Source organism: Sabethes cyaneus, chromosome 3 (genome assembly GCF_943734655.1).
Source record: "Sabethes cyaneus chromosome 3, idSabCyanKW18_F2, whole genome shotgun sequence".
NCBI classification, from domain to species: Eukaryota; Metazoa; Arthropoda; class Insecta; order Diptera; family Culicidae; genus Sabethes; species Sabethes cyaneus.
This window is the reverse complement of record NC_071355.1, coordinates 4,308,240-4,333,855: the sequence shown is the minus strand read 5'-3', so window position 1 is coordinate 4,333,855 and position 25,616 is coordinate 4,308,240. Positions and strand designations below refer to the sequence as shown.

General features: G+C 42.5%; 3 protein-coding genes across 3 annotated transcripts; all 3 read left to right on the top strand.

Moving 5' to 3' along the window:
• The first annotated feature begins 1,038 nt into the window (after positions 1–1,038).
• Positions 1,039–5,894, top strand: LOC128744198 (uncharacterized). The gene is made up of 3 exons (XM_053841027.1): positions 1,039–5,300; positions 5,737–5,827; positions 5,883–5,894. Exons 1-3 carry the CDS (start codon positions 1,039–1,041, stop codon positions 5,892–5,894), a joined length of 4,365 nt encoding a protein of 1,454 aa, XP_053697002.1.
• A 977-nt stretch (positions 5,895–6,871) lies between these two features.
• LOC128744195 (uncharacterized) lies at positions 6,872–7,657 on the top strand. Its single transcript, XM_053841021.1, has one exon. It carries the CDS (start codon positions 6,872–6,874, stop codon positions 7,655–7,657), a length of 786 nt encoding a protein of 261 aa, XP_053696996.1.
• Positions 7,658–19,880: 12,223 nt separating this feature from the next.
• On the top strand, positions 19,881–25,172 carry LOC128744186 (dihydroorotate dehydrogenase (quinone), mitochondrial-like). The gene is made up of 3 exons (XM_053841012.1): positions 19,881–20,778; positions 23,846–24,341; positions 24,413–25,172. Exons 1-3 carry the CDS (start codon positions 19,881–19,883, stop codon positions 25,170–25,172), a joined length of 2,154 nt encoding a protein of 717 aa, XP_053696987.1.
• The last annotated feature ends 444 nt before the right edge of the window (positions 25,173–25,616 follow it).

Below are 25,616 nucleotides of genomic sequence, written 5' to 3'. Positions count from 1 at the left end.
CTTAATACTTTCAACAGTTACCACCCGAAATTACAGTTTACTATCGAGGTAGAAATAGATAGGAGGTTACCATTCTTGGACATGCTGATCATTCGAAATATGGATCAGACATTCGGTACGGAATGGTACAAAAAACCTATAGCTTCAGGACGATTTATAAATTACCACTCAATGCATCCAATGTACCAAAAAATAAACACAGCATGCAATTTAGTATCCAGAGTAAATAGACTAACAACAACTGTTCCGTCTCCAGCCGAAAATAACCCGCACCCAGCAGCATACACTGTTAGCATCGCACAATACACACTGTCATCATCCCGCAGCTATAAAAGCAGCCCACCCAGAGAAAATCATTTCATTCCGTTTTCAATCATCCAGCCGTTCACTTCGCAGCAGTAGCAATAAGCCGAAGAAGTAGAATAAACTTTTGTTAGCATAGCAGCCGGTGTTTGTTTGGTTCACCGTCCACTTCCCCACTGGATTTTCCCACTGAAAGGAGAGCGAGCAAAGTCAACCCCCAGCCCTTATAAGCGCTATATGAAGAGTTAATTTTCTCACCGAGACTTTTGCTTTTGCTTTCGCTGCCGCTACCATACAGTCCACTGCCAGAAGATCGTTCAGAGGCGAACATCTTTTTGGTCCAACCCGAACCGGATTAGAAGCCATCCCGACGCCGCACCTAGGCGTGCCGGAAAGGATTGAACCTGGTGGAAAAAGCAGCATTCGGCTCTGTGCTAACAACTTGTTACCGAACCGAATTGCTACCGCTGCGGCGTGCACGCAAGAGTTTGTTTGAACGTGTTCGATCGTGTTCGCGGTCGAAACGTGCCACACCGCTACCGTTATTGAAATGAACTTGTTTGAACGTGTTCGTTCATACCGAATTGTGTTCGTTTGCGCCCGCGTCCGAAACATTATTGAAAAGTGAACTTTTTGAAAAAAGTGAACGTGTTTAAACGTGTGGCGTGTCACGATTTTCGCTCGTCGCGTTGCGATTAATTCGTCAAAAATATTTTTGATTAAGCGATGCCCGTAATGCATTCGCCGTCGCGTTCGGAAAACGGTGAAAAAGAGGACTCAGCATCATTTCACGGATTTGAAGAAGCTGGTGCTGTTGCTGTTGCTATGGATCCTGTCACTGAAAAGGAATATCGTGTGGTGTGCCGTCAGCGCTCTCAAGTAAAGCAGAAATTAGTGCGTATTCAACGAACGCTCATCACCAGTGCAGCAATTGGTTTAGCACAATTAAATGTGCTATCCAAAACGCTTTCTGCTGTATACACGGAGTACAGTGGATTCCATAGCAAGGTGCTATCGTTAGTATCGGATGAAGACCTGTTCCAGGAGGAAAATGAATATGATGCCTTCGAAGATATCTACAACAATGTGAGCAACGCCGTGGAAGAGCTACTGCTGGAAGCAAAGAACCGTGCAGTACCAACATCTGCACCTAACCCGTCATCTCAACAAGTGATTTTCCAGCAACAGGCCCTCAAGATGCCAATTCCAACGTTCAGTGGAAGCTATGCCGAATGGCCGAAGTTTAAGGCCATTTTTACCGATCTGATGGCCAATTCGGGTGATACAGATGCCATAAAACTGTATCATCTAGACAAAGCGCTTATCGGAAATGCCGCCGGTGTACTAGATGCCAAAATCCTGAGTGAAGGGAACTACCAACAGGCCTGGAACGTCTTGATGGACCGCTACGACAACAAACGAGCCATAGTGGAGAGCCATTTCCGAGGACTGCTGACATTAAAAAAGATGTCTTCCACCGCCAATAAAGAACTTCGTGCCCTTGTTGATGAAGCAGTCAACCACATCGAAAGCCTGCGCTACCTCCAGCAGGAGATCAATGGAACGGCCGAGCATTTCTTCGTTTTCTTGATCGTGTCAGCTCTCGACAAGAGTGCGCGCCAGGCTTGGGAAGCAACACAGAAGAAGGGTGAGTTACCGAATTACCAGCAGACCATCGACTTCCTGAAATCCAGATGCCAAGTTCTGGAGAATTGTGAAGCAGCAGGCCAGCCAGCCCCGTCGAATCCAAAGCCCCATCCACCACACAGAAGTGTACCACAAAGAAGCCATGCTGCATCGACCGGCCCATCCCAACCACCAGTCTCCTGTGAAATTTGTGGCGGTCCCCATCGAAACGTCCAGTGTTCGGCCCTATCCAGCCTAACCCCAGCCCAGAAGAACGAGAAGATCCGAGCAGCTGGAGTCTGTTTCAACTGCCTGCGCAAAGGCCATCGCTCCAAAGATTGCCCTTCCGATAAAACATGCCACAAGTGTCAACGCCGACATCACACGTTGCTCCATGAGAATGAAGAACCCAGCCGAGGTACGAAGCCCAACGTATCACTTCCCACCGAGACGATGGCGACCCCGCCACCGATACCAGCTGCAACAACATCGCAGATGCCAGCACCAGTGAACCAACCGGTTTCAACAACGTGTTCCGCAAATTTCGCCCAATCCACCAAGACTGTACTGCTGTTGACTGCGGTGGTTCAGGTCTACGGCAGGAGAAATCAACCACATCCATGCCGAGTGCTGTTGGATAGCGGTTCCCAGGTCAACTTTATCACGGAAGAGATGGCCAACCGTCTTGGCATTCCAAAGAAGCCAGCCAACATCCCAATTGTTGGCATTAACGCCCTACGAACCCACGCTCATGATAAGGTGACCATCAAGTTTCGATCCCGTGTATCAACGTTCCACGCCAGCCTGGAGTGTCTGGTAACTCCGAGAGTAACTGGGACAATTCCAACTTCCAAGATCGACATCGCCCATTGGATGATCCCAGAAGAACTGGTCCTTGCCGATCCCAAGTTCCACATTCCCGACAAAGTGGACTTGCTGATTGGTGGGGAATTATTCTTCGACTTGCTGAAGCCAGGTCACCTCAGCCTAGCAGATGGATTACCACAGCTACGTGACACACAGCTTGGGTGGATAATAGCTGGCGTCATCATCGGACCACCACATGCATCCAACGTTTCTCCCATGTACGTCCACGCATCGGTTGCAGACATCGAGCGGAACATGCAACAGTTCTGGCAAATCGAGGAAGTACCAGACGTCCCCAACCTGTCGACCGAAGAGATAGTATGCGAAGCCCACTTCCTATCTACCTACCAGCGTGATGAATCTGGAAGATTCATGGTCCAGCTCCCGTTCAATAGTGATCTTCCCCTCCTGGACGACTGTCGTGCTCTGGCCCTAAAGCGTTTTCTGATGTTGGAGAAACGACTCGTCCGCAATCCAGAACTTCGAATTCAGTATGTGGATTTTATCCAGGAGTACGAGGCTCTCGGTCACTGCCGGGCAATCATGGAATCTGAAGACCCGCCCAACCAGCAGAGCTACTACCTTCCTCACCATGCCGTACTTCGACCTTCCAGCTCGAGCACGAAATGCCGTGTCGTGTTCGACGCAAGTGCCAAATCTTCGCCGTCGCATCTTTCGCTGAACGAGGTACTCCACGTCGGTCCAGTAGTGCAAAACGATCTACATCACATCATGCTACGATTCCGTAAATTCAAGGTAGCATTTACCGGAGACATCTGTAAAATGTACCGTCAAGTAGTCGAAGCCCCATCGGATCGTCGATTCTTGCGCATTTTCTGGCGAGAGCAGCCGTCGTTGCCTTTGCGTGTTTTGGAGTTGTGCACTGTCACCTACGGTACCGCATCGGCCCCCTATCAAGCAACCAGGTGCTTGGTACAGCTCGTCAAGGAAGATGGCGAGAACTTTCCCATCGCCGCTCGTATAGTGAAGGAGGAGACCTACATGGACGACGTACTGTCAGGAGCTGACTCGGTGGAAGATGCTATCGTGGCTAAACAGCAGTTAAAGGAACTCCTAAGTCGAGGAGGTTTTCCTATACGAAAATGGTGCTCTAACTCCCAACAGCTGATGGAGAACATTCCTATCGATGAACGTGAGACGATGACTCCGGGGGAGCAAGGAGTGAACGAAACCATAAAAGTGTTAGGCTTGCGTTGGGACCCAACCGCCGATACGCTGAAGATCGCCTATCATCCGAATCCACCTGTGAAACAACCACCAACGAAACGTACGGTGTACTCCGAGATCGCCAAATTCTTCGACCCCCTTGGACTGGTTTCGCCGGTGATCGTCTTGGCGAAACTCCTCGCGCAGAAGCTGTGGCAGCTTAAAATCAACTGGGACGATCCGGTGGATGAAAATATTGCCAAGCAGTGGCAAAATCTTCAACTTTCCCTAATGTATCTCCACGACATCGAGATCCCTCGGTGTGTTGTTTTGGACAATGCAGTCGCCTACGAGTTGCATGGTTTTTCGGATGCCTCCACAGCGGCATACGGAGCATGCATCTACCTACGGTCCCTTTTTGCTGATGGTTCGGCAAAGCTTCGTCTTCTCACCAGTAAATCCAAACTGGCGCCTTTGAGTGAGCTCACCATTCCACGGAAAGAATTGTGTGCCGCCCTCCTGTTGACCCGTTTACTGGCGAAGGTACTGCCAGCCCTGAATATGCCGGTTCAGGAAGTAGTGCTGTGGAGCGACAGTACGATTGTCTTAGCCTGGCTAAAGAAACCCCTCAACCAGTTGCAGCTATTCGTCCGAAATCGAGTCGCTGTGATCCAGCAGCACACAGACAATTTCCGGTGGGAACATGTACGATCCCATCAGAATCCAGCCGATGTCATCTCCCGCGGACAGCTTCCAGAAGATTTAGCTACCAACACTCTCCGGTGGCATGGTCCGAGTTACCTTGAAGTGGTGTGCTACGAAGTGGTTATTCCGGACGAGATACCTGAGGAAGCGCTACCGGAACTGAAAGCTGCCGTCGCCATCTCCGATGTAAGAATGGATATGCCTTTGTTCTTCTCCAATTACAGCAATTTCCGCAAGCTACAACGAATTGTTGGGTACATTCGTCGGTTTGCTAATAATTGCCGTAAGCAGAATCCAACCGACCGAGAACTGAGACCCCATCTGACCGTCCATGAACTTCGCCGTGCAACAGAATCCATCATCCACGTCATACAACATGCACACTTTGCTGACGAAATCAAACGAGTCCTCGACAACGAACCCTGTAAGAGGTTAGGAAATCTTCGTCCTATTTACACCAATGGTTTGCTCCGTGTTGGTGGCCGACTTGACCGATCGCAACTACCATTTGAAAGTCGCCATCAAATTATCTTACCGGATAAGGATCCGGTGATTCATCGTTTCATCCAGCAGATGCACGTCGAACTTCTTCACGTAGGGCAAACAGGTTTGCTGAATGCTCTTCGCCAAAGGTATGTTACACTTCGAAATTATGCCGACAAAATGCGCTCAATTTTCCCACAGTGCAGTCGCTGTAAGTACGCAGCCCGCACGTCTGTAGTAAAAGAACTACGGAAAAATTATACCAGCTCTCGAAAAGAGATCACTTAGAAAGCGCTCTCAATGCTAAGCTACCTAACACATTCGCAAGAGCAGATCAGTTTCCGGCGAAGCACGAAGTGGAATAGTCACCACTCCGGTGACGTGTTTTAATTTTGGATTTATTCCGCTTCCGCGTAACCGCTTCTCGCGCGAATATTATTCTGCTTGATTAAACCTGTGATATTGAGTGCGGAAAACCACATCTTCCTAACGGACGCATTAGGATACGCACCGGTGTAAGCATAACAGGTAGCTACCCTGATTAATTATCGCCGAAATAGTAATGGTAACTATATTACTATTTAGAATGACCAGCCTGCTGAGTGAGGAGAAGACACTCACGATCAATCTCAATTATCACACGGAGTCATCGACGGGAAAATTCATGCGATCAAAGGTAAACCAATGACAAACACGCGGTAACACAGCCCTAACCTAAATCTAATTGGCAGCCTGAAGTGTGAAGTACACGACTTGAACCATCCAAACAGTAAGGCAAAGCATAGGTGACAAACATCGATCCAGGATCCACTCGTAGATATATGGTGCGCCCGATCGAAGCAGTACCGTTATCAATAACAACGACAAGCCCTCAAAAGAGGTAAACGGCAACGCAATTTGACATGTGATGTGACGCAGACAATATCGATGTATTCATTACAGGGCTTTTTTCTTTACCCAATCTGATTTTCGTGCTTCGACGACACTTCTACAGTGGGTAGCTACTATCGGCCGGACGAGGACCGTATTGTTTGAACCGTATTCATTGAGACCTGCGTCGCGCGCAGAATTACCAGATCGACAGGCCTGGTCACGTAGGCCGACCCGGACTTGATTGCTGATCCCGAGACGTACGAGCACTTGCTCAAAGACAAGCAGCATCGGCAAGACATCCAGATAGTGCGAGTGTAACATCCAATTCGCGATAGGCTACGGCCTTCGATTTGTGCGTGTTTGTAACCAACAATGATGCGATCGGATTAGAATAACGACAAAACACACTTCGTTCACCGAGAAACCGTAGGTAGTAGAAATGGGGCCCCAACATTAAGCAAGCGATGTGTTAGCAAGTAAGAGCAGAAGCAACGGCTGAAGCGGATCTTTTGTTAAATAGATATTGGTATAATGTACACCTTGTGTGTTTCTTGTGACATTTCGATACGGCTTATCAAAGCTTTAGACTAGTTCGTTGGCTCTTCGGGTATCGGTGTATGCGTTTTGTGATTGATGATTCGTGGGTCGGAACGGATTGCGAGTCTCTTGTCTCTTCTACCGACTGAGCGAAGCGGTGCATCAGTCGACGACTGTCAGTGCGCTATTCCATCAATACATTAAATTTTGCAACAGGTACTGGCTCCTGAAAGGTCGATCCATCATCCGTTTCATCACCCGTCGATGCGTTAAATGCTTCCGAACCAATCCTACGACACCCAATCAACTAATGGGAAACCTGCCAGCGTCGAGAGTGGTGCCATCGCCCCCGTTCGCCATAACTGGTGTGGATTACGCTGGCCCCTTCTGGATTAAACAAGGGTCACGTCGTCCAACGCTGACCAAGGCGTACGTAGCAGTCTTCGTCTGCATGGCAACTAAGGCTGTGCATTTGGAAGTCGTCTCCGATTTGAGCACCGATGCTTTCCTGGCATCTCTAAGAAGATTAATTGCTCGCCGAGGAATGATTCATGAATTGCACTCGGACAACGCCACCAACTTCCGAGGTGCGAATCATGAATTGAACAGCCTATATCAACAGTTCCAGAATCAGCAGACTGTGAACGCCATCGAATCCTTTTGTCGCAGCCGTGAAATCGAGTGGCATTTCATCCCGCCAGACGCACCGGAGTTCGGCGGCCTCTGGGAGGCAGCCGTGAAATCCTGTAAAACACATCTGAAGCGTGTCGTCGGCAACGTGAAGCTAACATTTGAGGAGCTTTCAACTGTCATGGCTCAAATCGAGGCCGTCTTGAATTCCCGCCCTTTATTCGCCATCTCGAATGACCCGGCGGATCCACGAGTTATCACCCCGGCTGACTACCTCATCGGACGACCACTCACCGCTCCAGCTGAGCCCTCCTTAGAAGACGTCAAGGTTTCCCGTTTGGCGCGCTGGCAACATCTTCAACTCCTTCGTGAACATTTTTGGAGTGCTTGGAGCAGAGATTATCTGATCACCCTGCAGCCCCGAAAGAAGAACCAACGAGAGATGCCAATGTTCGCGAGGGCCTGATCGTCCTGCTTCATGATCGGAACCAACCACCTCTCAACTGGAAATTAGGACGTATCGTAGCAGTCTACCCTGGTGACGATGGACTTGTTCGTGCAGTCGATGTATTCTCCAAAGGCTGCAAGTATCGTCGTCCAATCAACAAGGTATCCATCCTGCCTATCGAAGACAACGAGTTAGTTGAAAACCCCGCCGATGTCCAGAGAACCGCGGATCCTTCAACCGGGGGAGGATGTTCCGTCTCCAGCCGAAAATAACCCGCACCCAGCAGCATACACTGTTAGCATCGCACAATACACACTGTCATCATCCCGCAGCTATAAAAGCAGCCCACCCAGAGAAAATCATTTCATTCCGTTTTCAATCATCCAGCCGTTCACTTCGCAGCAGTAGCAATAAGCCGAAGAAGTAGAATAAACTTTTGTTAGCATAGCAGCCGGTGTTTGTTTGGTTCACCGTCCACTTCCCCACTGGATTTTCCCACTGAAAGGAGAGCGAGCAAAGTCAACCCCCAGCCCTTATAAGCGCTATATGAAGAGTTAATTTTCTCACCGAGACTTTTGCTTTTGCTTTCGCTGCCGCTACCATACAGTCCACTGCCAGAAGATCGTTCAGAGGCGAACAACAACAATGACTCAAATAGACAAAAACAAGATAATAACCGAGGAGCTAAGCAAAAACGACTACCCAAAACGACTCATAAATAGATTAATCAATAGAAAACAAGAAGATAGAAGCGAAGACAAAAACCAAAACAACAATGAAGTATACAAATCCATTCCATATATAGACAAATTAACACCAAAAATAACAAAGCTAATTGAGAAATCAAAAAATTACAACAATATTAAAATAGCGCACTACAATAACTATAACGTCGACTGGCTATACCGTACAATAAAAGGAAAACAAGACACCCTACAGGCACACAATGTAATATATGGAATAAAATGCAAGGAATGTAAAGCTATGTACGTTGGACTAACAACCAACAAACTAAAAACAAGATTATCTGGGCACAAATCGGATACAAACAAACTGGAAAAAATCGTACAAATACAGGATCAAACTACAAGACAAATACAACTTGAACAACTGAAGGAAAAAACAGCTATGATCACCCACTGCATCAACACAAACCACCGATTCGACTTAGAACAAGCATCAATTCTGGATCACAGCAACAAACCAACACGACTACCGATACTGGAAGTATGTCATATAATGACTACGAACAACATCAACAAACGCTCCGACACAGATGGAATCAACATATGTTATACGGGAATACTAAACACACTAAAACAAAATAGTAGAAAAACAACCACACAGGCAAACACTAACACAGAAACACAGGACCAGACACAAACACAAATAAACATCACGAATACAAACCATTAAAAAATAGCACAATTAAAATCAAGCCAATAGTAAAAGTATCGTGCCCAACATAGGAAGAACAATTCACGACAGGTTAAAATAGTAATAAATATAACACAAACAAATGACAGTTACCAGTAAGTTTAAACAGCATTGTATACACTATTAGAAATCTTGACTAAATTCTGATTAACTTAAACATTATGTAGTAAACCAAATCGTACCAAAATCCAAAACTAGACAACACTGTAGGCTAAAAGAATTTAGACAAAGACGATTAACACTTTGTAAGTAACAAACAAATTATAACCCAGATAACAACAGTTAATAAAAGTACCCATTCGTAGAAGCCCTGATGAAGATCCAAATCCGGGTCGAAACGTTGGCGTAAAAAGGCAAATATAACGTCTACTAAAATTTAATGACTGAACGGCCAAAATCCCAATCATTCGATAATTACATCTCAGTCGAAAAATACTAGTGGAAAAATTTTGTCTTCAAAAACACACACATGCCAAATTTGGTTCCATTTGCTTGATTAGTTCTCGAGTTATGAGGAAATTGGTATTTCATTTGTACAGGAGCCCCCCCTCTTAAAGTGAGAAGGGGTCCTAATTCAACATAGAAAATTTTCTTGCCCTCGAAAACCTTCACATGCCAAATTTGGTTCCATTTGCTTGATTAGTTCTCGAGTTATGAGGAAATTGGTATGGAAACCCCCCCTCTTAAAGGGGAGAGGAGTTATAATTCCCCTTATAAAGAGGGGAGGGGTCTCAAATTACCCTAGAATAAATTCTTGTCACCGAAAACACCCACATGCCAAATTTGGTTCTATTTGCTTAATTAGTTCTCGAATTATGCAGAAATTTGTGTTTCATTTGTATGGGAGCCCCCCCTCTTAGTGGGGGGAGGGGTCTCTAACCATCACTAAAACCTTTCCTGGCCCTTAAAACCTCTACATGCAAATTTTCACGCCGATTGGTTCAGTAGTTTTTGATTCTATAAGGAACACAGGACAGACAGACAGACAGAAATCCTTCTTTATAGGTATAGATACAACGACGTGTTCGTTGGTGGTAGGCAATGATAGCTACCGGCAGTGATGTCTCGGAGCGCAAAACTAGGTCCATTCTAAAATGAATACTAGGTCCATTCAAGATCAAAAAAGGGGGTTAACATTTTTAAGGAATTTGAAGATTTTACTGGTTTTACTGAACTTTTAAACACCTAAATTGAAATTACACATATTTTAGCATCATTTTAAGAGTATTGTTTTATTTCAAACCAGAAGGGTTCCGGGTAGTAACAGTTTGAAAATACTCTATGGTGACTGCCAAAACGCTGAAAAACAGCTACTTTTAAATACGCGGCAATAAAGTAGTTTTGGCTATAATTTTAATTTAATTTTAGTATATTTACGTTCAGAAATGATTAAAGATAAACATAAAAGCTAAATACAGTACAAAGACTTGATAATTATATCCTAAAATTCTTATAAATTCTTATTTAAAAATAGGTCCATTCAAGATCAGAATTCGACTAGGTCCATTTCAAAATCATTTACCCTAATAGATTCCCCGGAACGGAAGGTTTACTTGCGCTGTTGTATTTTGTACAACACCTGTGAACCGTTGACTTTATCTTGCGAATCTAGCAATAAATAAAATTACTGTTTTCAGTAAGGTTGATCCGCAGACAAATGGTGGAAATACAACCTTTAAAATTGCCAATTTGCCACCGATGTGTCTCGAAAACTAGCTGTTCGATGCGTCGCAAGCTAGTTGCTGCTGGCTGATGTTTCTCCAACGAAAGCCGGTGACCGAAGAAGGTAAGGAAAGGAAGTTTAACCCATAGCTCATCTCGTATATATTTCTGTCATCCGTGCTAGGGAAGCACTGACGTGGGAAGGCAAAAAATGCAACTAATGAAATATTAAATATTCGACTCATATTTTCTCAATTATTAAACGTCTGTTAGGGAAACATGTAATCTACTGTGTTGTAATGGATTTTTTGGAAAATTTCCAATCGATTGATACCAATATCTTTAGAATCTGTTGACGGATGACTGAGTTATAAGCGTGCAAACCATAACCACTTTTCGTTACATGTTCCCTTTTCGTTTTTCTAAAGTGCACCCCAATATAGAAATCAAAGAAGTAGTCCTACTTCAAAAGCCACGAAAAACCTCCAATGCCCTTAGAACGGTAGTAATAATTGAAAATCTTCCAGCCTGCGTGATTTTAACTAGCATTTACATGATAGTTGAAAGACAAGCATACATCAAAGGATATGCCATAATAAAATGGTGTTGTCAACTATTTTCGAATAAATTGATAAGAGTGAATTAGTGAGAGTAGTGATAAGAGTGAAAGAGTGAATTTTGAATAACCCAGATCAATTGATTATTATTTACTGTTTAGCCAAAAGTTTTGCGTTTAATGACAAATATTTTATGCTTTGAATAAGTTGTTTTTAATCCAATACACGTATATCGATTGCAAAATATGGTCAATCATCTAACAAAGTTATAAACTTGCGTAACAAACTGTGGAAGCTTTGAAGAATGTCCAGTGTTATCGAATTGCATCTGCATTCGTAGTTCTACGTTAGCGCAGCGTACGTGCCCTTAGGCACAGACCTTCATACTTTTTAGGTATATATTTTCAAATATCTTTCGGCTTTTACTGTCTCAACGACACCGGGAGTGCCAATATGTGTGGCGTTGATCTAAAAAGTCAGTTGTGCTTCCCCAAAAATAGTCCACAACATCAATAAGCGTGTCCAGACCCGACCTTCTAGAAGAATGTTTTGGTCTGCAAAACGGAGTAATCGTATGACGGCAAATCTATTATTACTTATCGCGAAAACATCACCCGATTCGGTTGAAAACTGCCGGACTGTCCGGTGCAATTGGATTTAAAATCAAAAGGCAAATTGGACTAGCAATTAGACTTCGAACTGGAATTGGAAATCAGAGTTTAAATTTGACTTGACATAGGATATTAAATTAGACATGAATTTGTACTAATTTAGGCTTGAAGCTTTACTTCATATGGAACTGAAATTTGGGACTCACATTGAGAGTAACTTGGACTGGAAGTTTTACTTGGAATTAGATATGAAATCGTACTTGAAGCAGAATTAGAAGGTTTTATTTACCTAATATTTAACTGGAAATTTCATTTGAATTTAAGCTCGAAATGGAACTTAAAATTTGAGTTCAAATTGAACATAAATTGGATTTGAATTAGAATTCGAATTCTACTTCAAATTGGACTTGGTTTGAGACGTTAAATTTGACTTGAAATACACCCTCAAATTAGACTTGAATTTGGACTCATTTAAATTGGAAGTTTCACTTCAAACTGCACATTGATATAAAGTTTTACTTGAAATTACCTTTTCCTTTTTTACTGTTTGTTCCTTTTTTCTCTTTTTCTATATCGTTTTCTTGGTTTTTGCTCACTTTCCTTCCGTTTTTCCCCTTTTCCTTTCGTCTTCTTTTTTTCTGTCCCGTGTTTCTTAGCTTCCTGTCCCATTTTTTCTTATTTTCAGTTCTCATGTTATTCACTCATGTTTTGTTATTCTCTTATTCCTACATTTTTAGTATCTTTCCCTTTTTTTCGTTTCCAGTTTTCATCCTCTCCTAAACCCCTTTTATCTACCTACATTCTCGTTTTTCATCTTCGTCTGTCCCGTTTTTCCTCGCTGATTCTGATTTAGGCTCCCTTTTTCCGTTTCCTCTTCGGTTTTTCCTATTTCATCTACCGCTTTTCGGCTTTCTATCTTCCGTTTTGCCTTTTTCTTTAATCCGTTTTTCTTGTTTTTTCTTTCTTCTTTCTCTGTCTAACTTTTTGTCTTTTTGACCTCATTTTCTTAGTTTCCTCTGTCATTTTCCTTTCGGTTTCTCTTATTTTCTGTTCAGTATTACATTTCTTGTTTCGTTTCCTTTTTTTTTTCTTTCACTTTTACTTTTTCCCGATGTTTTCTCTTTCACTATTTCCGTTTTTTCGCCCTTTTCCAATTCCCTGATTTTCCTCTATTTTGTTATTCGTCTTTTTTCTTTCGTTTTTCTTTATTTTCAGGTCCGTTTTTCCAGTATAATCAATATATATAGAATGCCAGTGTCGCTGCAGTGCGCGTGGTGAACATCATACATATTCAGATAATGTATTTACATTATATATGCATATGTGTGTGTGCCTGAGATTCATCAAAAGGGGAATCTCACTGTCAAACTTTGACAACCAGTTTGAAATTTTGAATATGGCTGCCAAGTAATGTGATCTGATTGTAAACTTCACTTGCTTCAAATTTCTGAAAAAATCGGTGCAGAAGGGCGCAGTTGTGGGATTCTATTCATCCGGACGATTCTACTGTTTTTCCTCTTCTCTCTTCTTGTTTTTTATCAGTTTCGGTCCAATTTCGACTTTTTTCGATTCCAATGTGGAGGAATCCCAGAGACTCCGCGTGAATCTTTTTGATTCGTCCTGGTAGAGCTGCGGAAAAAAGAACTCACCGTCTAAAAACGCCAGTACGAAGAGTATGTGCCCGCTAGCCCAGAGGAAAGGTTCGCCAGCAACGACAAACGGAGTTACAAAACGGTCAGGTGCAAGAATTTTGCCATAAGTTGTTACCGTTTCGCACTCTTTACCCTATAACACCCAGGTAGATCGAAATAAATTGAATGTATCGTGAAGCAAACTAGAGTTCGTGATGAATTTTGCATATAAATAATTCATAGGTTTAGGTTGGGTGAGCGTTTTGAAGCAAATGATACATTATTATAAATATAAAAATTAAATCAAAATCGAAATTAAAAATAAATAAATAAATTAGGGAAAAATAGGTAAAAAGTAAAATTATTTACGAGTAAATAAAATCGAGGGACTAATTAAAAAACACTCACGATGCAACGATACAAAACATAATCCACAACTCTACAAACACCAAACGAAATAAAATATCAGTTCAATGGCTTAAAAAACGGCAGGAAATAGAAAGAGGAGTTTCTCCCTCCAGCGACAGTGGAGCTACCACCACTTTCGATTAGATGGTTCACTAAGTCAGAACAAAATTAATTAGGTCCGGCTATTCAATAAAAATTAGTTAAAATCTTTAACTTATTAAAGTAAGTGGTGCTTATTATATAGCACGATATCTGTGTATACGATCCGTGGCACATGAAGTGGATTAGCATAGTCAGAACCCATTAATATTATTCGGCCTGAATACGCCGACCCGGTTTACCAGCCCCTAGACGGTAGATCAACGAGTGATTGGCAAAATCCATCGGAAAAACGTACCCGCCTTCGAACCCCCGCTTCTGAGGTCACACGCGCTCCAGGGGAGGCGGTGACGGGCCGGGGTTAAGCAGTTCGATAGAGCAGGGAAAACCTCGCACCTGCAGTCGTAATAAGTAGTGATCGACATCGGACCGGGTAAAGTCCGGAAAGTCCGGTTCGATGTCCGGTCCGAAGTCCGATCGGAACGAAATTTTAGAGTCCGATTTTTTATCGGACCGGAACCGGAACGAAGCGTTCCGGAACCGGACCGGACCAGGAATTCCGTTGAAAGTCCGGAAAAGTCCGGTGCACTTTTGATAGTAAAACTGACCGCAGTGGAAACTGTCGCACTGTCGAACCAGGGAAATGCGTGTTCATAAGAATCTCCAACGTTTCCCTAGTAGTAACAGTGAGACTGACAACTTCTTTTTACAATTGCCCTAGGCCATTATTATGGTCTTTGACTAACGCTTTTTAGAGTCGCGCCGTCACAGGCAGAGTCTGGATGCTTTCGCAAAATTTGACTCTGGACTTTCTTTTGGCTTTGCGAAGCTCTGCGTTGTATTTGGTGAGAGATGCCCTGTAGGCCTCCCAATTAAACGTGATCTTTGTCCTGTTGAATAAACGCCCAGCCTCCCGAATAAGGTTGCTGAGCGATTCATTCCACCAGGATACGTCACGGTAGACTATCCGCGTGATTAACGGACAGTTTGCAGTATAAGCATCAATAATCCTACTTTGTAGGTCATTGGCTTCAACGTCCAGCTCAGCTGGTGTGCGTATATTAATATGACAGGAATTCCGAGAGTTTCCCAGATGTTCTCTGAATGAACTCCAGTTGGTTTTCTTCGGATTTCCGGATTGTTCTCTCCTGAGAGAGTTTGCCTCAATATCAAAAACGATATGCCTGTGGTCTGATAAACTTAGTTCGTCAGAGACATGCCAGTTTTTGACCTTCTTAGCTATAGAAGTGTTGCACAGAGTAAGATCTAGGACCTCATCTCTGATAGCATTAACAAAAGTTTCGAACATTTTACTTTGAAGAAAGTTTCAGCATGGCTTAAGTGTTCGAAGTTTGGGGGCTCCGTAGCCGCAAGGTTACCGTGTCTGCTTTGACAAGCGAGTGGTCGTGGGTTCGAATCTTAGTAGAATCAAGCCATTCTCGATGTCAAGTGACTTTAGCATGGGTTTATTCTCAGGCCCCTCCATTTACCCTTCCTTCGTACTGAATTCTATATTTACCCTCTGAAGCCTCTTAACAGTGCAAATGTCCCTCCTATAGTTAAGTGTACTGGTCAGAGGTACGAATGAGTCCTCGCCAGGGACGGCTATAATATGGGATAGTGCTGGCAGCGAGGAATAAGTGGGTAAAGTAGATTAAGCTTTGAAGGAAGGGTAAACCCCAATACACGCAAGCACGCATAAAATTTAATAAGCATATCGCTCACTCAATAGCGATTATAGCAAAAAGAAATGCAGTGCAGGTCATACAGCAAACACCCGGGCGATATTACAATAGATCAACTATACTGGTCGCAGTAATGAGTCCACACATGGAAAAAAAAAAAAAAGTGTTCGAAGTTTGAATCAGAACGGTACCTAGTTAGCAGCTAGGTTTTACTTTGCTTTACTTTACTTTACTTCGGCGACAATCCGTTTATCGAATCCATGCCGAATTCAGGAGCCGTCTCCACATTTCTCGGTCTTGGCCTACCTCTCTCCAGTCGCCCCTAACACCCGCTGCTCTAACATCATCGTCAACGGCGCTCATCCACCGGGTACGGGGTCTGCCTCGAAATCGTCGGCCTCTATCGGGTTCTCTGCTAAATATTGTTTTCGCTGGTCTCTTTTCCGGCATCCTTGCTACGAGGCCCACCCATTGTAGCCTGCCGTGTTTTATTCACTTCACAATATCCGCGTCTTTGTATACTTGGTATATTTCATGATTCATGCGTTTGTGCAACACTCCCTCGTCTAATATGCCGCCAAGAATTGATCGCAGGATCTTATGCTCAAAAACGCCAAGAGCTCGTCGATCGCTCTCTTTCAATGTCCACGCTTCGTGGCCATACTGTACCACCGGGAGAGTTTGCGTCTTAAAAAGCGCTAGTTTTGTACGGAGTTGTAGGCTACTGGACCTCAGCTGGCTACGTAATCCGTAGAAGACCCTGTTGACAGCCGCTATCCGCCTTTTTACTTCACGGCTCAATCGGCTCGTTGTCACATGTTACTAACGTACCAAGGTAAACAAATTCGTCGACCACTTCAAAAGTATCTCCAGCTATGACCACCGCAGTTCCTACACCCGAAGGACTACCACACTCTCTACCAGCCACCATATACTTTGTTTGGGTAGAATTTATGATAAACCCTGTCCTCGCAGCTTCTCCCTTAAGATGCGTGCGCTTCTTTCACAGCACTACGGTTAACACCGTCATACATAAACATGACTAGGACTTGCTTTATATGTTTAAAACTAATTTTTTTAACTTCCTCAGTATTGAGGAATGGCAATAATTTCGCTAGCAATAATCCACTTTCTGCTTAAGGCTCCCAAACAAGTCCAGCCAATTTATTTTTGAAAAATTAGCAAATATCTGTGGGTCTTGAAACCGAACGCTTCACAGCATCGGCTCGTACATTTCGATCCCTCAAAATTTAATTTCAAACAATTCATTTTAAAAGTTATGTAATTATGGCACTTCATCTTCTTGGTAATGCCATAGGTAACCGAATTTCACGCTTATGGTCCAATTTAAAACATAACTACAATAGTTTCAACGGATTTTTCTAAATTATCGTATAGGTTTGGGCGGAAGAGTATCAGATTTTCATGAAGTACTATGGCTTCAAGATATACACTTGCACCTTTTTCTCTCTAAGTAGTAATTCCTTATAATCGCTTGGAATGAAAGGGGTACAAGTGCACAACTTAGAAGGAAAGAGGTGTAAGTGCAAATTACATTTTCAAAAATGTCTTCTAAGTCCCGAAAATCAAAATGCTTTTCCAAGACATCAATAGAATTTAATAAAGAAATGTTAACACAACCATAGTGCGTCATTAGTTTTGTATTATATGACCTGACGAATTTTATAGATGATGTTAATTTTGGAGCTGATTTTCTCGAAATTTACTTTTTGTCATTTACACCCCTTTTCTTCTGATCCACTCAATTGCTAATCATAGCAATTTTTGTTCGATTATAGTCACTTTAACCAGCTTGGGTCATTCATGACTTCTGCGGGGTTGGGATTTGAACTCGGGTCCTCGGCGTGAGAGTGGTGAATGCTAACCACTACGCCGGGACTGACCCCATCAGCACAATTGAATGGAAAACATTTTGATGGTTACTTCTAAAGTTACAGCTGTTTGTATCAAACGTGTCCTGAGTGCATAAAAACTTTAATTGTGTTTTTATCGAAATCATATTTCTAACTTCACTACTAATTTTTATAAAGCGGATAAAATTATTATCTTTTTGACCCATCGTTTTAGCATCGGTATTGCATTTATTGAATTTTTAGAGGCGTTGAAAGACAATTTTTTTATTAAAAAACTGACTTTTATATCTGAATGTGCACCATTTTGGAATGCACTTAAATTTTCGAAAAAAGGGTAGGTCAAACAGAAAATAACTTAGTTTAGGAATTTTCCATGATGGGTAAGCTGCCAAGCACCAGTCAATGGTGCCGCAATTTTTTTTATAATCCGCTTCAAGGAGCCGTATGGCGTTTAGAAGTTACAGATTACAGGTTCCACACATTCAAAGCTTTGCCTTTGACGTTTACCTACTTTTTTAAAATTGGTAAATTTTCCATCCGGACAATTTCGGACTTCCGGACCGGAATCGGACCGGAACCGGAACAGAACTAAATCGGACCTAAAAAGTTCGTTCCGATTTTTTACCGGACCGGACCGGACCGGAACCCGGACTTCAATTTTCGTTCCGATGTCGAACACTAAAGCAGATCAAAAGCCAGAGGAGTTCATCGCAAGCAGCAACGGTCGGCCGACCAACAGCACCGGTAGCAGAAAACCAAAGTAAACACAGCATCGTGAGTAGAGTGGAAAAAAAAGTTAGGTTAATAAAAGATTGTAAAAGTTTAATTTAGGGTTTTGATCTCTTGATCCCGAAAGTAGACCCGGAGCCGACCCTGAAAGCCTTCGCGTTCTCAAGGTTGAGCTAGCCAGTGAGAAAAGAGGTCTTGAGAGCCCAGCCCCTACACGGTTCCCAGTGGTTCGACCAGGAACCAGGGGTGAACTTAACCGAGGCCCTTCCGGCCTCGGAGGTAACAATTGGCGCCCAACTTATAAGTCGAACACGGATCAAGATTTCAAAAATAGTTTTTGAAAACTCGGAGTGTAGGAGGAACTTGTAAAATTGAATTAATTTTCCAAACTAAAACGCACAAGGGTTTAAGTGAGTAACGATTGCGCAAATCATACTTACCGTTTCAACTGAATTTAGCCTAATCGATAACTTACGCTTATTAAAGCTACGATTTGCGATTGTGGGTGAACTAAATAGATTTACGCGAAGCAAATTTAGTTTAATTGAGTATTAGAGAATCAATTAATGGGTCTTGACTAAATAACATTCGGAAATAATACGTTTGGTACAAAGTATTCGGATTAAAAAAAGTTTGTGGACCTTTGTGATCATATATTTATTTCGTTTTTCTTAAATTATCGCTAAAATGGATTTACAAAATTCATATAAGACTATGAATGTATCGCATCTTACGATAGAAGAGGTAGAGCATGAGCTTTTAATCCATAATCTTCTATTTCGAAGAGAGGATCATGAAAGCGTCAAGCGACGTAAGCTTAAAGATAGGATGAAAGAGGAAAGGGCGATGGGATACGTATCCGCCGCATTTGCTCGGACATGGCGCTCCGCTTCCGAAGAAATCGCTTTGATCAATTCCACTCTCACATAAATTGGTGAGATTCTAGACCATCCAAAAGTCGATACTAGACAGATTGAAAAATTAAGAACGAGAATGATTCACTACCGTGTCAGAATTGCTCACTTATCTGTGGCATTAGACGCGAGAAAATATTCCTCACAGGTTAGGGCCATCGAGAAGCAGATTAATGAGATTTTTGAGAAGCATTTCCGTTTTCCGTCCGCTCCTAGAACCGAAGAGTCGGGAGAAGGGCCAGATGAGATGGGTATTGAAGAAGCTTTACTAGAAGTGAGAACTGAAATCGATCATTTGAATGAGACAGTAGTTGCACTAGAGGACGATGACGGGTCTTTAGAGGGTGCTGTTGGGGGACAGAAATCAGCCCAGTCCAAAGAATATGAATTAGAATGTACAATGAAACGATCTGAAAATATATTAGATAAGTTAACAGAATTTGAACAAGGGAAAATTGAAAATATTGGACCATTGATAAAGGCCTTTAAGGATTTTGTTTTACAAACATCCGATCAAGAAAGGGCGAGAAAAGAAAAAGAGATTCAGGCGGAGAAACATAGAAAATTGGAAATGGAGGAAAATATTAAAAGAAAAAGAAAATTAGAAAAACTACTATTGGAAATGAATGAAAAAATGAAACTGCAAACTGAGCAAAATAGCGCCCCCGCGATTTCCTTCGAAAACCGAGAAGAAGTACTCAGCGTAACAGAGGAGAAAAGTGAGAAACAGGAAAAGAGGAAGAAATTGAAATGGAAGGAAATTGAAGGTACATCAACTACAGATGTTTCCGAATCAGATGCCAAATTATCGACAGAGCCAATCAGTAGCTCCGATAGCTCAGATAGTTTCAGGAAAAGGAAACGGAAAAATAAGAACTATAATAAGGAAAAACCCCAAAAAACCGTTATGTCGAATCCGTACACGTCGACCGAAAATTCTTCGACTGAATCGAGCGATAGCTCTGAGTCGTCATCAACGACGATGTCTGATAGCTCATCCAATTCCAAATTGTCCCAAAATCGAAGGAATAAGAACAGAAAACATCGAAAATCGAAACGAAATAAAGAACCGATGAAACGAATTCCTATCTCAGAATGGCGATTGAAATATGACGGTAAGGACAATGGACGTAAATTGGCCGAATTTCTAAAAGAAATTAAAATGCAAAGTAAATCAGAGGATGTCACCGATCGTGAGTTATTCCGATCAGCCTTATATTTGTTCATAGGTCGCGCCAGAGATTGGTATATAGAAGGGGTAGAAAGTAAAAGCTTTCGAAATTGGAGAGAGCTGAAAAAGCAGCTGAAGCGCGAATTTCTTCCGCCAGACCTAGACTTTCAACTAGAAACCCAAGCAAGCAATCGCAAACAAGCAAGAGGGGAAAAGTTTGCGGATTATTTCCATGATGTACAGAAAATTTTCCTGTCTATGACCAAAACAGTGTCAGACCGAAGAAAATTTAAAACCATCTGGCGAAACATGCGTCACGATTACAAGAATGCTCTTACGGGCAAACATATAAAGACGCTTAGTAAGTTGAGAAAATACGGGAGAAGAATTGATGAGAATTATAGTAACTTGTATCAAAGGATACCGGAAAATACAACTCATCATCGCTCTTCCCAAGTCAGCGAAGTTATGACTTCGGGCAATCAGAAGAGTAAAGCCAGCTCTGGTAAATCGAGCAATAATCCGCGTGTTTTTACAAATAGCGACCGAGATCAAAAGATGAGCAAAAGTGAGACTCAAGAAATCAGATCTCAAAAAGCCTCAGCAGGAAAAGTGGATGGGAGGTTCGATAAGCAAGAGAGTGATCCTTTAGAAGGCTCGAGTAAAAATACATTTGACATTTTGGTTCAACAGTATGTACGCCCTCCAATCGGTACGTGCTACAACTGTAAGAAAGCAGGTCACCACTATGTAGAATGTCTAGATGAAAGGCAAAAATTTTGTCGTATCTGCGGATTTGCAAACGTGTACACAAGTATGTGTCCGTTTTGTAGAAAAAACTTAACAGGTTCAGCTTGAGGGAGGAAGCTGAAACCAGCACTGTAATTCCTCCTGAAATTGAACAAACGAAACTAGAATTAATAAACCACGGCTTCAAGCCTACCGATAGTACTGATTATTTTAACGAGCCAGAAGTAGATGAATGCTTTGTTATGTTACAAAACGATAACAGACCTTTCGTAAAAGTATCAATCATGGGAACTGAAATAACCGCGTTACTAGATAGTGGAACACAGCGATCTGTGTTAGGTTTCGGTGCAGAAACGCTAATAAAAGCATTAAAATTAAAAATATATCCTTCCCAGACAACCATTACAACGGCTGGTGGGAAAAATATTCCGGTGAAAGGCTATGTTCATATGCCAATAACGTTTACTAATAAAACTAAAATATTATCTGTTTTGGTAGCGCCAGATCTGTGTAGGAGACTAATATTGGGTTATGGTGATTTCTGGAGGACTTTCCACATTAACCTTCCTAATGCATTGGAAAAAAGTTACATATTATGCATTAAGGGTCGAAAACGACCCAAGTTTTGAAATTGCTCTCATTCATCCATTTTCAATCCGAATTTAGTTTTCTTTACCTCGTTTGAAAGATATGGCCAAAAACTAGCACCCAAGGTATGCTAGGGAATATTTGTTGCGGAGTTCTTCGTCGGCGATTACCAAGTTGGTTTTCATGTGAGTCGCTTCTCGATGGATCAGATATTTACCCTGCGTCTAGTAACTGACGAGTTCCGGGAGTACAACTTGCTGACTCATCATATTTTTATGGATTTCAAGGCGGCATACGATTCAGTCAAACGAAATAAGCTGTGACAGTTAACGCTAGAACATGGTTTTCTCATAGAACTAGTTACGTTGATTCGTGTGACGCTGGATGGGTAAAAATTCTGTGTCAGAATAGCAGATGAGACCTCACATGCTTTTTGATTTTGCGTATAACGTCGATATCACCGAAATCAAAAGTAGAGCAGGGAAAGAAGCCTTAGGTCATTTATTGAGAAATTGGGACTTACCATTAACACCGCCAAAACGAAGTACATGGTGCGTAAATCCAAATGGTGTTGGTGCCGAAGAGGAACTGAATATATTTTGCTTGCAAATTCGCATAAAACTGACGCTCTAGAGAACACTAATCCTTTCGGTGGCTTTTTACGTACAAGAATCATGGACGCTAAAAGAAGCTGATCGACGAATGCTTGGGGTTTTAGCGTAAAATTTTGCAGAATCCAAAATGGAGTGTTACACAGACGCCTGAACCATGAGCTGTATTAAGAATGCAAATATGCTGTAAAGCTGAATGCAAATATGCGTCGAGAATGCTCGACGAAAGAGTAGCCAAAATTATTTTAAGCAGAGAATCAAGAAGAGGCCGTAGACTTCGGAGTAGACATCGCACTGATAGATGTGCGCTATCGAGGATGATGCACGTTCAGTTGGTGTTCGAGGGGTTTGAAGAAATGTAGCCCAGGATTGAGTACTGGAGGACCATAACTCATTCGGCGCAGGATCGATAACGGACTGTCGTCACTGAAGTAAACTAATGTCGAATTTGTTTATTCAATCCGGATTGGAACTGGATGAACTTTTTGTATTCATTTGCTCCTATCTGACAGATAAAATTCATCCAGTGTCAACCCGGATTGAATAAACAAATTCGACATAAGTATGGAGCTTAAGCTGACAGTTCAATATTTATAAGTACTCAAATAACTGCGGATGAAATACTAACTCTACTTTTAAATACTTAGAATTGAAGCTGGTAATATTTTCGGAGCTTGGACCCCAAAAGCTCTACTTAAATGATTTCATGAATCGTGGGGCCCCAGCAATTGAACATTCGTGAGTCGTATAAAAAGTTTAATTGAAATACTAACTTACTTAACTGACTTGCCGTCCTAAGACAAAGCCTGTTGTAACGGACGCATCTAATTAAACGTTTATTAGATTATTTAATCAAATCCCAAATTCATTTTATTTTCTGTAACTAAAGAAGGTTTTGAAAAGTAGGTTCATAAATCGTGTATTTTCAGTAGCTGCGTGTACGAATTGTAGAAAGATTAGAAGAAAGGATCAACAAAACAAACCATAATCCAAAACCAGGTATCTGAGCAAGACCCCTTTGGTGATTAGGCTGCATAGGTAGTTACAGTGTACCACGTGTATATGCACTTACCATGTTTATCAGGCAGGGTCCGAACGGTCCGAACACACTTTACCCCCGCCCCAGGTAGCGTCAAAGATAAGCCGGGAGAAAGTAACCTTTGTTTTGACTAGCGGAAGGAACAGGCAGAGTAAATAATTTCGTATTATTCATTAGGTAAAATTGTCTACGCCCTTTAACAATGAATGCACGAAAATGGAAATACCAACCAACCAGGTACAGTTCAGGGAATCAGTCGGTAAATAATTTCCCACTTCTCTATCTCTTTCACCACACCTGGATCAAATGATTTGAATTTGTATCGAAAGATAGGAAAAACCAAAGTTATCACTTTCACTCCAATTAGCCATAAGGATTTAGAATAATTGAATTTACCTAACTACGTATAAATAGATCAGCTTTACGAAAAAATAAACTAGTGCAAAATCAGACCAGCAGTAAAGCTTCTCATCCGAACGATCCTTTTGATTATTCTCCACAGCCAGCTCAATCACACTGCTCAATCATGAATCCAGTTCGCTCTCTATTGAAGGTAACAGCGCTCGGAGCAGCAACCTTTAGCATCACCTGCCTGTACAAGGGAAATGAAAGGTTCTACGAAAACATTTTCATGCCGATCGTTCGGCTCGCTCCGCCGGAAACTGCTCATCATCTGGCGGTGTTCGGCCTGAAGCTGGGATTGATTCGACCCGGATATCAAGATCCCGGCGTTCTGCGCACCCAGCTGATGAATATGGTTCTGCGCAATCCGGTCGGTATCGCTGCCGGTTTTGACAAACACGGCGAAGCGGTCTGTGGACTGCATCTGCTTGGGTTCGGCTTTGTGGAGGTCGGATCGGTTACGCCCCAGCCGCAGCCGGGAAACCCGGGACCGCGAGTGTTTCGGTTGAATGAGGATAAGGCGATTGTCAATAGGTATGTGTGTGAACTGAACGTGTTCTGTTATAATGGTAACATTGTTTCATATTACCAAATTTTTTTTTCAGATACGGATTTAATAGTGAGGGCCACAAAGTAGTTTACGAGCGGCTGAAAGAAGCTCGTCAAAAGTGTGGCGAAGATGTTGCTTTAGGAATTAATTTAGGAAAGAATAAACTTTCAAAGGATGCGATCCGCGATTACGTGAAAGGAGTGAAACGATTTAGTGGCTTAGCTGATTATCTCGTTATCAATATAAGTAGCCCGAATACGCCCGGTTTGAGGACTATGCAAAACAAAAGTACGCTTTTCGTATTGTTGAGTGAAGTCCTGAAGGTACGGAGTTCCCTGCCGCTGGCAGAACAAAGACCTATTATGGTGAAACTGGCACCGGACTTGTCCGATGAAGACATCCAGGAGATAGTCACAGTTGTATGCAGCAAAGCATGTGCCGTCGACGGACTAATCGTATCGAATACAACCATCGAAAGGCCATCTAGTCTGAAGAGCATCAATGCCGGCCAGCTGGGCGGCTTGAGTGGGCAGCCATTGTTCCAAAGATCTACCCAACTGGTGGCCAAGGTGTACAAATGGACCGAGGGAAAGATTCCCATCATCGGCGTTGGAGGGATTTTCAGCGGTCGCGATGCGTACAATAAAATTCTGGCCGGTGCCAGCGCGGTTCAACTATATACGGCGTTTATTTACCATGGACCACCGATTGTGATACGAGTCAAACAGGAGCTTGAGGAGCTACTGAAAGCGGACGGGTACGACAGCGTGCAGCAAGCCGTCGGCAAGGGCGTAGATCAGATCTTACAAAGTTGATGATTGGTTCTAAGAAGAAAGATTTTTAACGTAGAACTACGTTTTTGTTTTCTATTCTATATTGGGGTGCACTTTAGAAATTCGAGAAATGTGCATGTAACGAAAAGTGGTTATGGTTTGCGCGCATAACTCAGCCATTTTTCAATGGATTTTCGAGATATTTGTATCAATCGATCAGTATTTTTTCTAAAAATTGATAAATATAGCAAAAAATCAGAGGGGTTGTGTACAAGACACGACCGCATATATAGGTGACGCAGGACTACGTAAGTCTCTTTGTAGTGATAGTAGCATGTATTCAATCATTCAAATAATCATTAGATTCTTCATGTATACATGCTATATGCAACATATATACATGCTACATACGTTGTATGTAACATTTATCAAAGTAGTAACATTGCATACGTTCAATTCTCAAAAGATTGTGCATTTGAAAACAAT

Excerpts from the sequence above, each read along its gene's own strand:
- LOC128744195 (XM_053841021.1), top strand. The coding sequence starts at position 6,872 with ATGGGAAACCTGCCAGCGTCGAGAGTGGTGCCATCGCCCCCGTTCGCC.
- LOC128744186 (XM_053841012.1), top strand. The coding sequence starts at position 19,881 with ATGAAACTGCAAACTGAGCAAAATAGCGCCCCCGCGATTTCCTTCGAA. Across the intron at positions 20,779-23,845 it reads CAAACATATAAAGACGCTTA|TGCAAAATCAGACCAGCAGT; the intron begins GTAAGTTGAGAA and ends AAAATAAACTAG. Across the intron at positions 24,342-24,412 it reads GATAAGGCGATTGTCAATAG|ATACGGATTTAATAGTGAGG; the intron begins GTATGTGTGTGA and ends TTTTTTTTTCAG.
- LOC128744198 (XM_053841027.1), top strand. The coding sequence starts at position 1,039 with ATGCATTCGCCGTCGCGTTCGGAAAACGGTGAAAAAGAGGACTCAGCA. Across the intron at positions 5,301-5,736 it reads CTGAATGCTCTTCGCCAAAG|AATGACCAGCCTGCTGAGTG; the intron begins GTATGTTACACT and ends ATTACTATTTAG.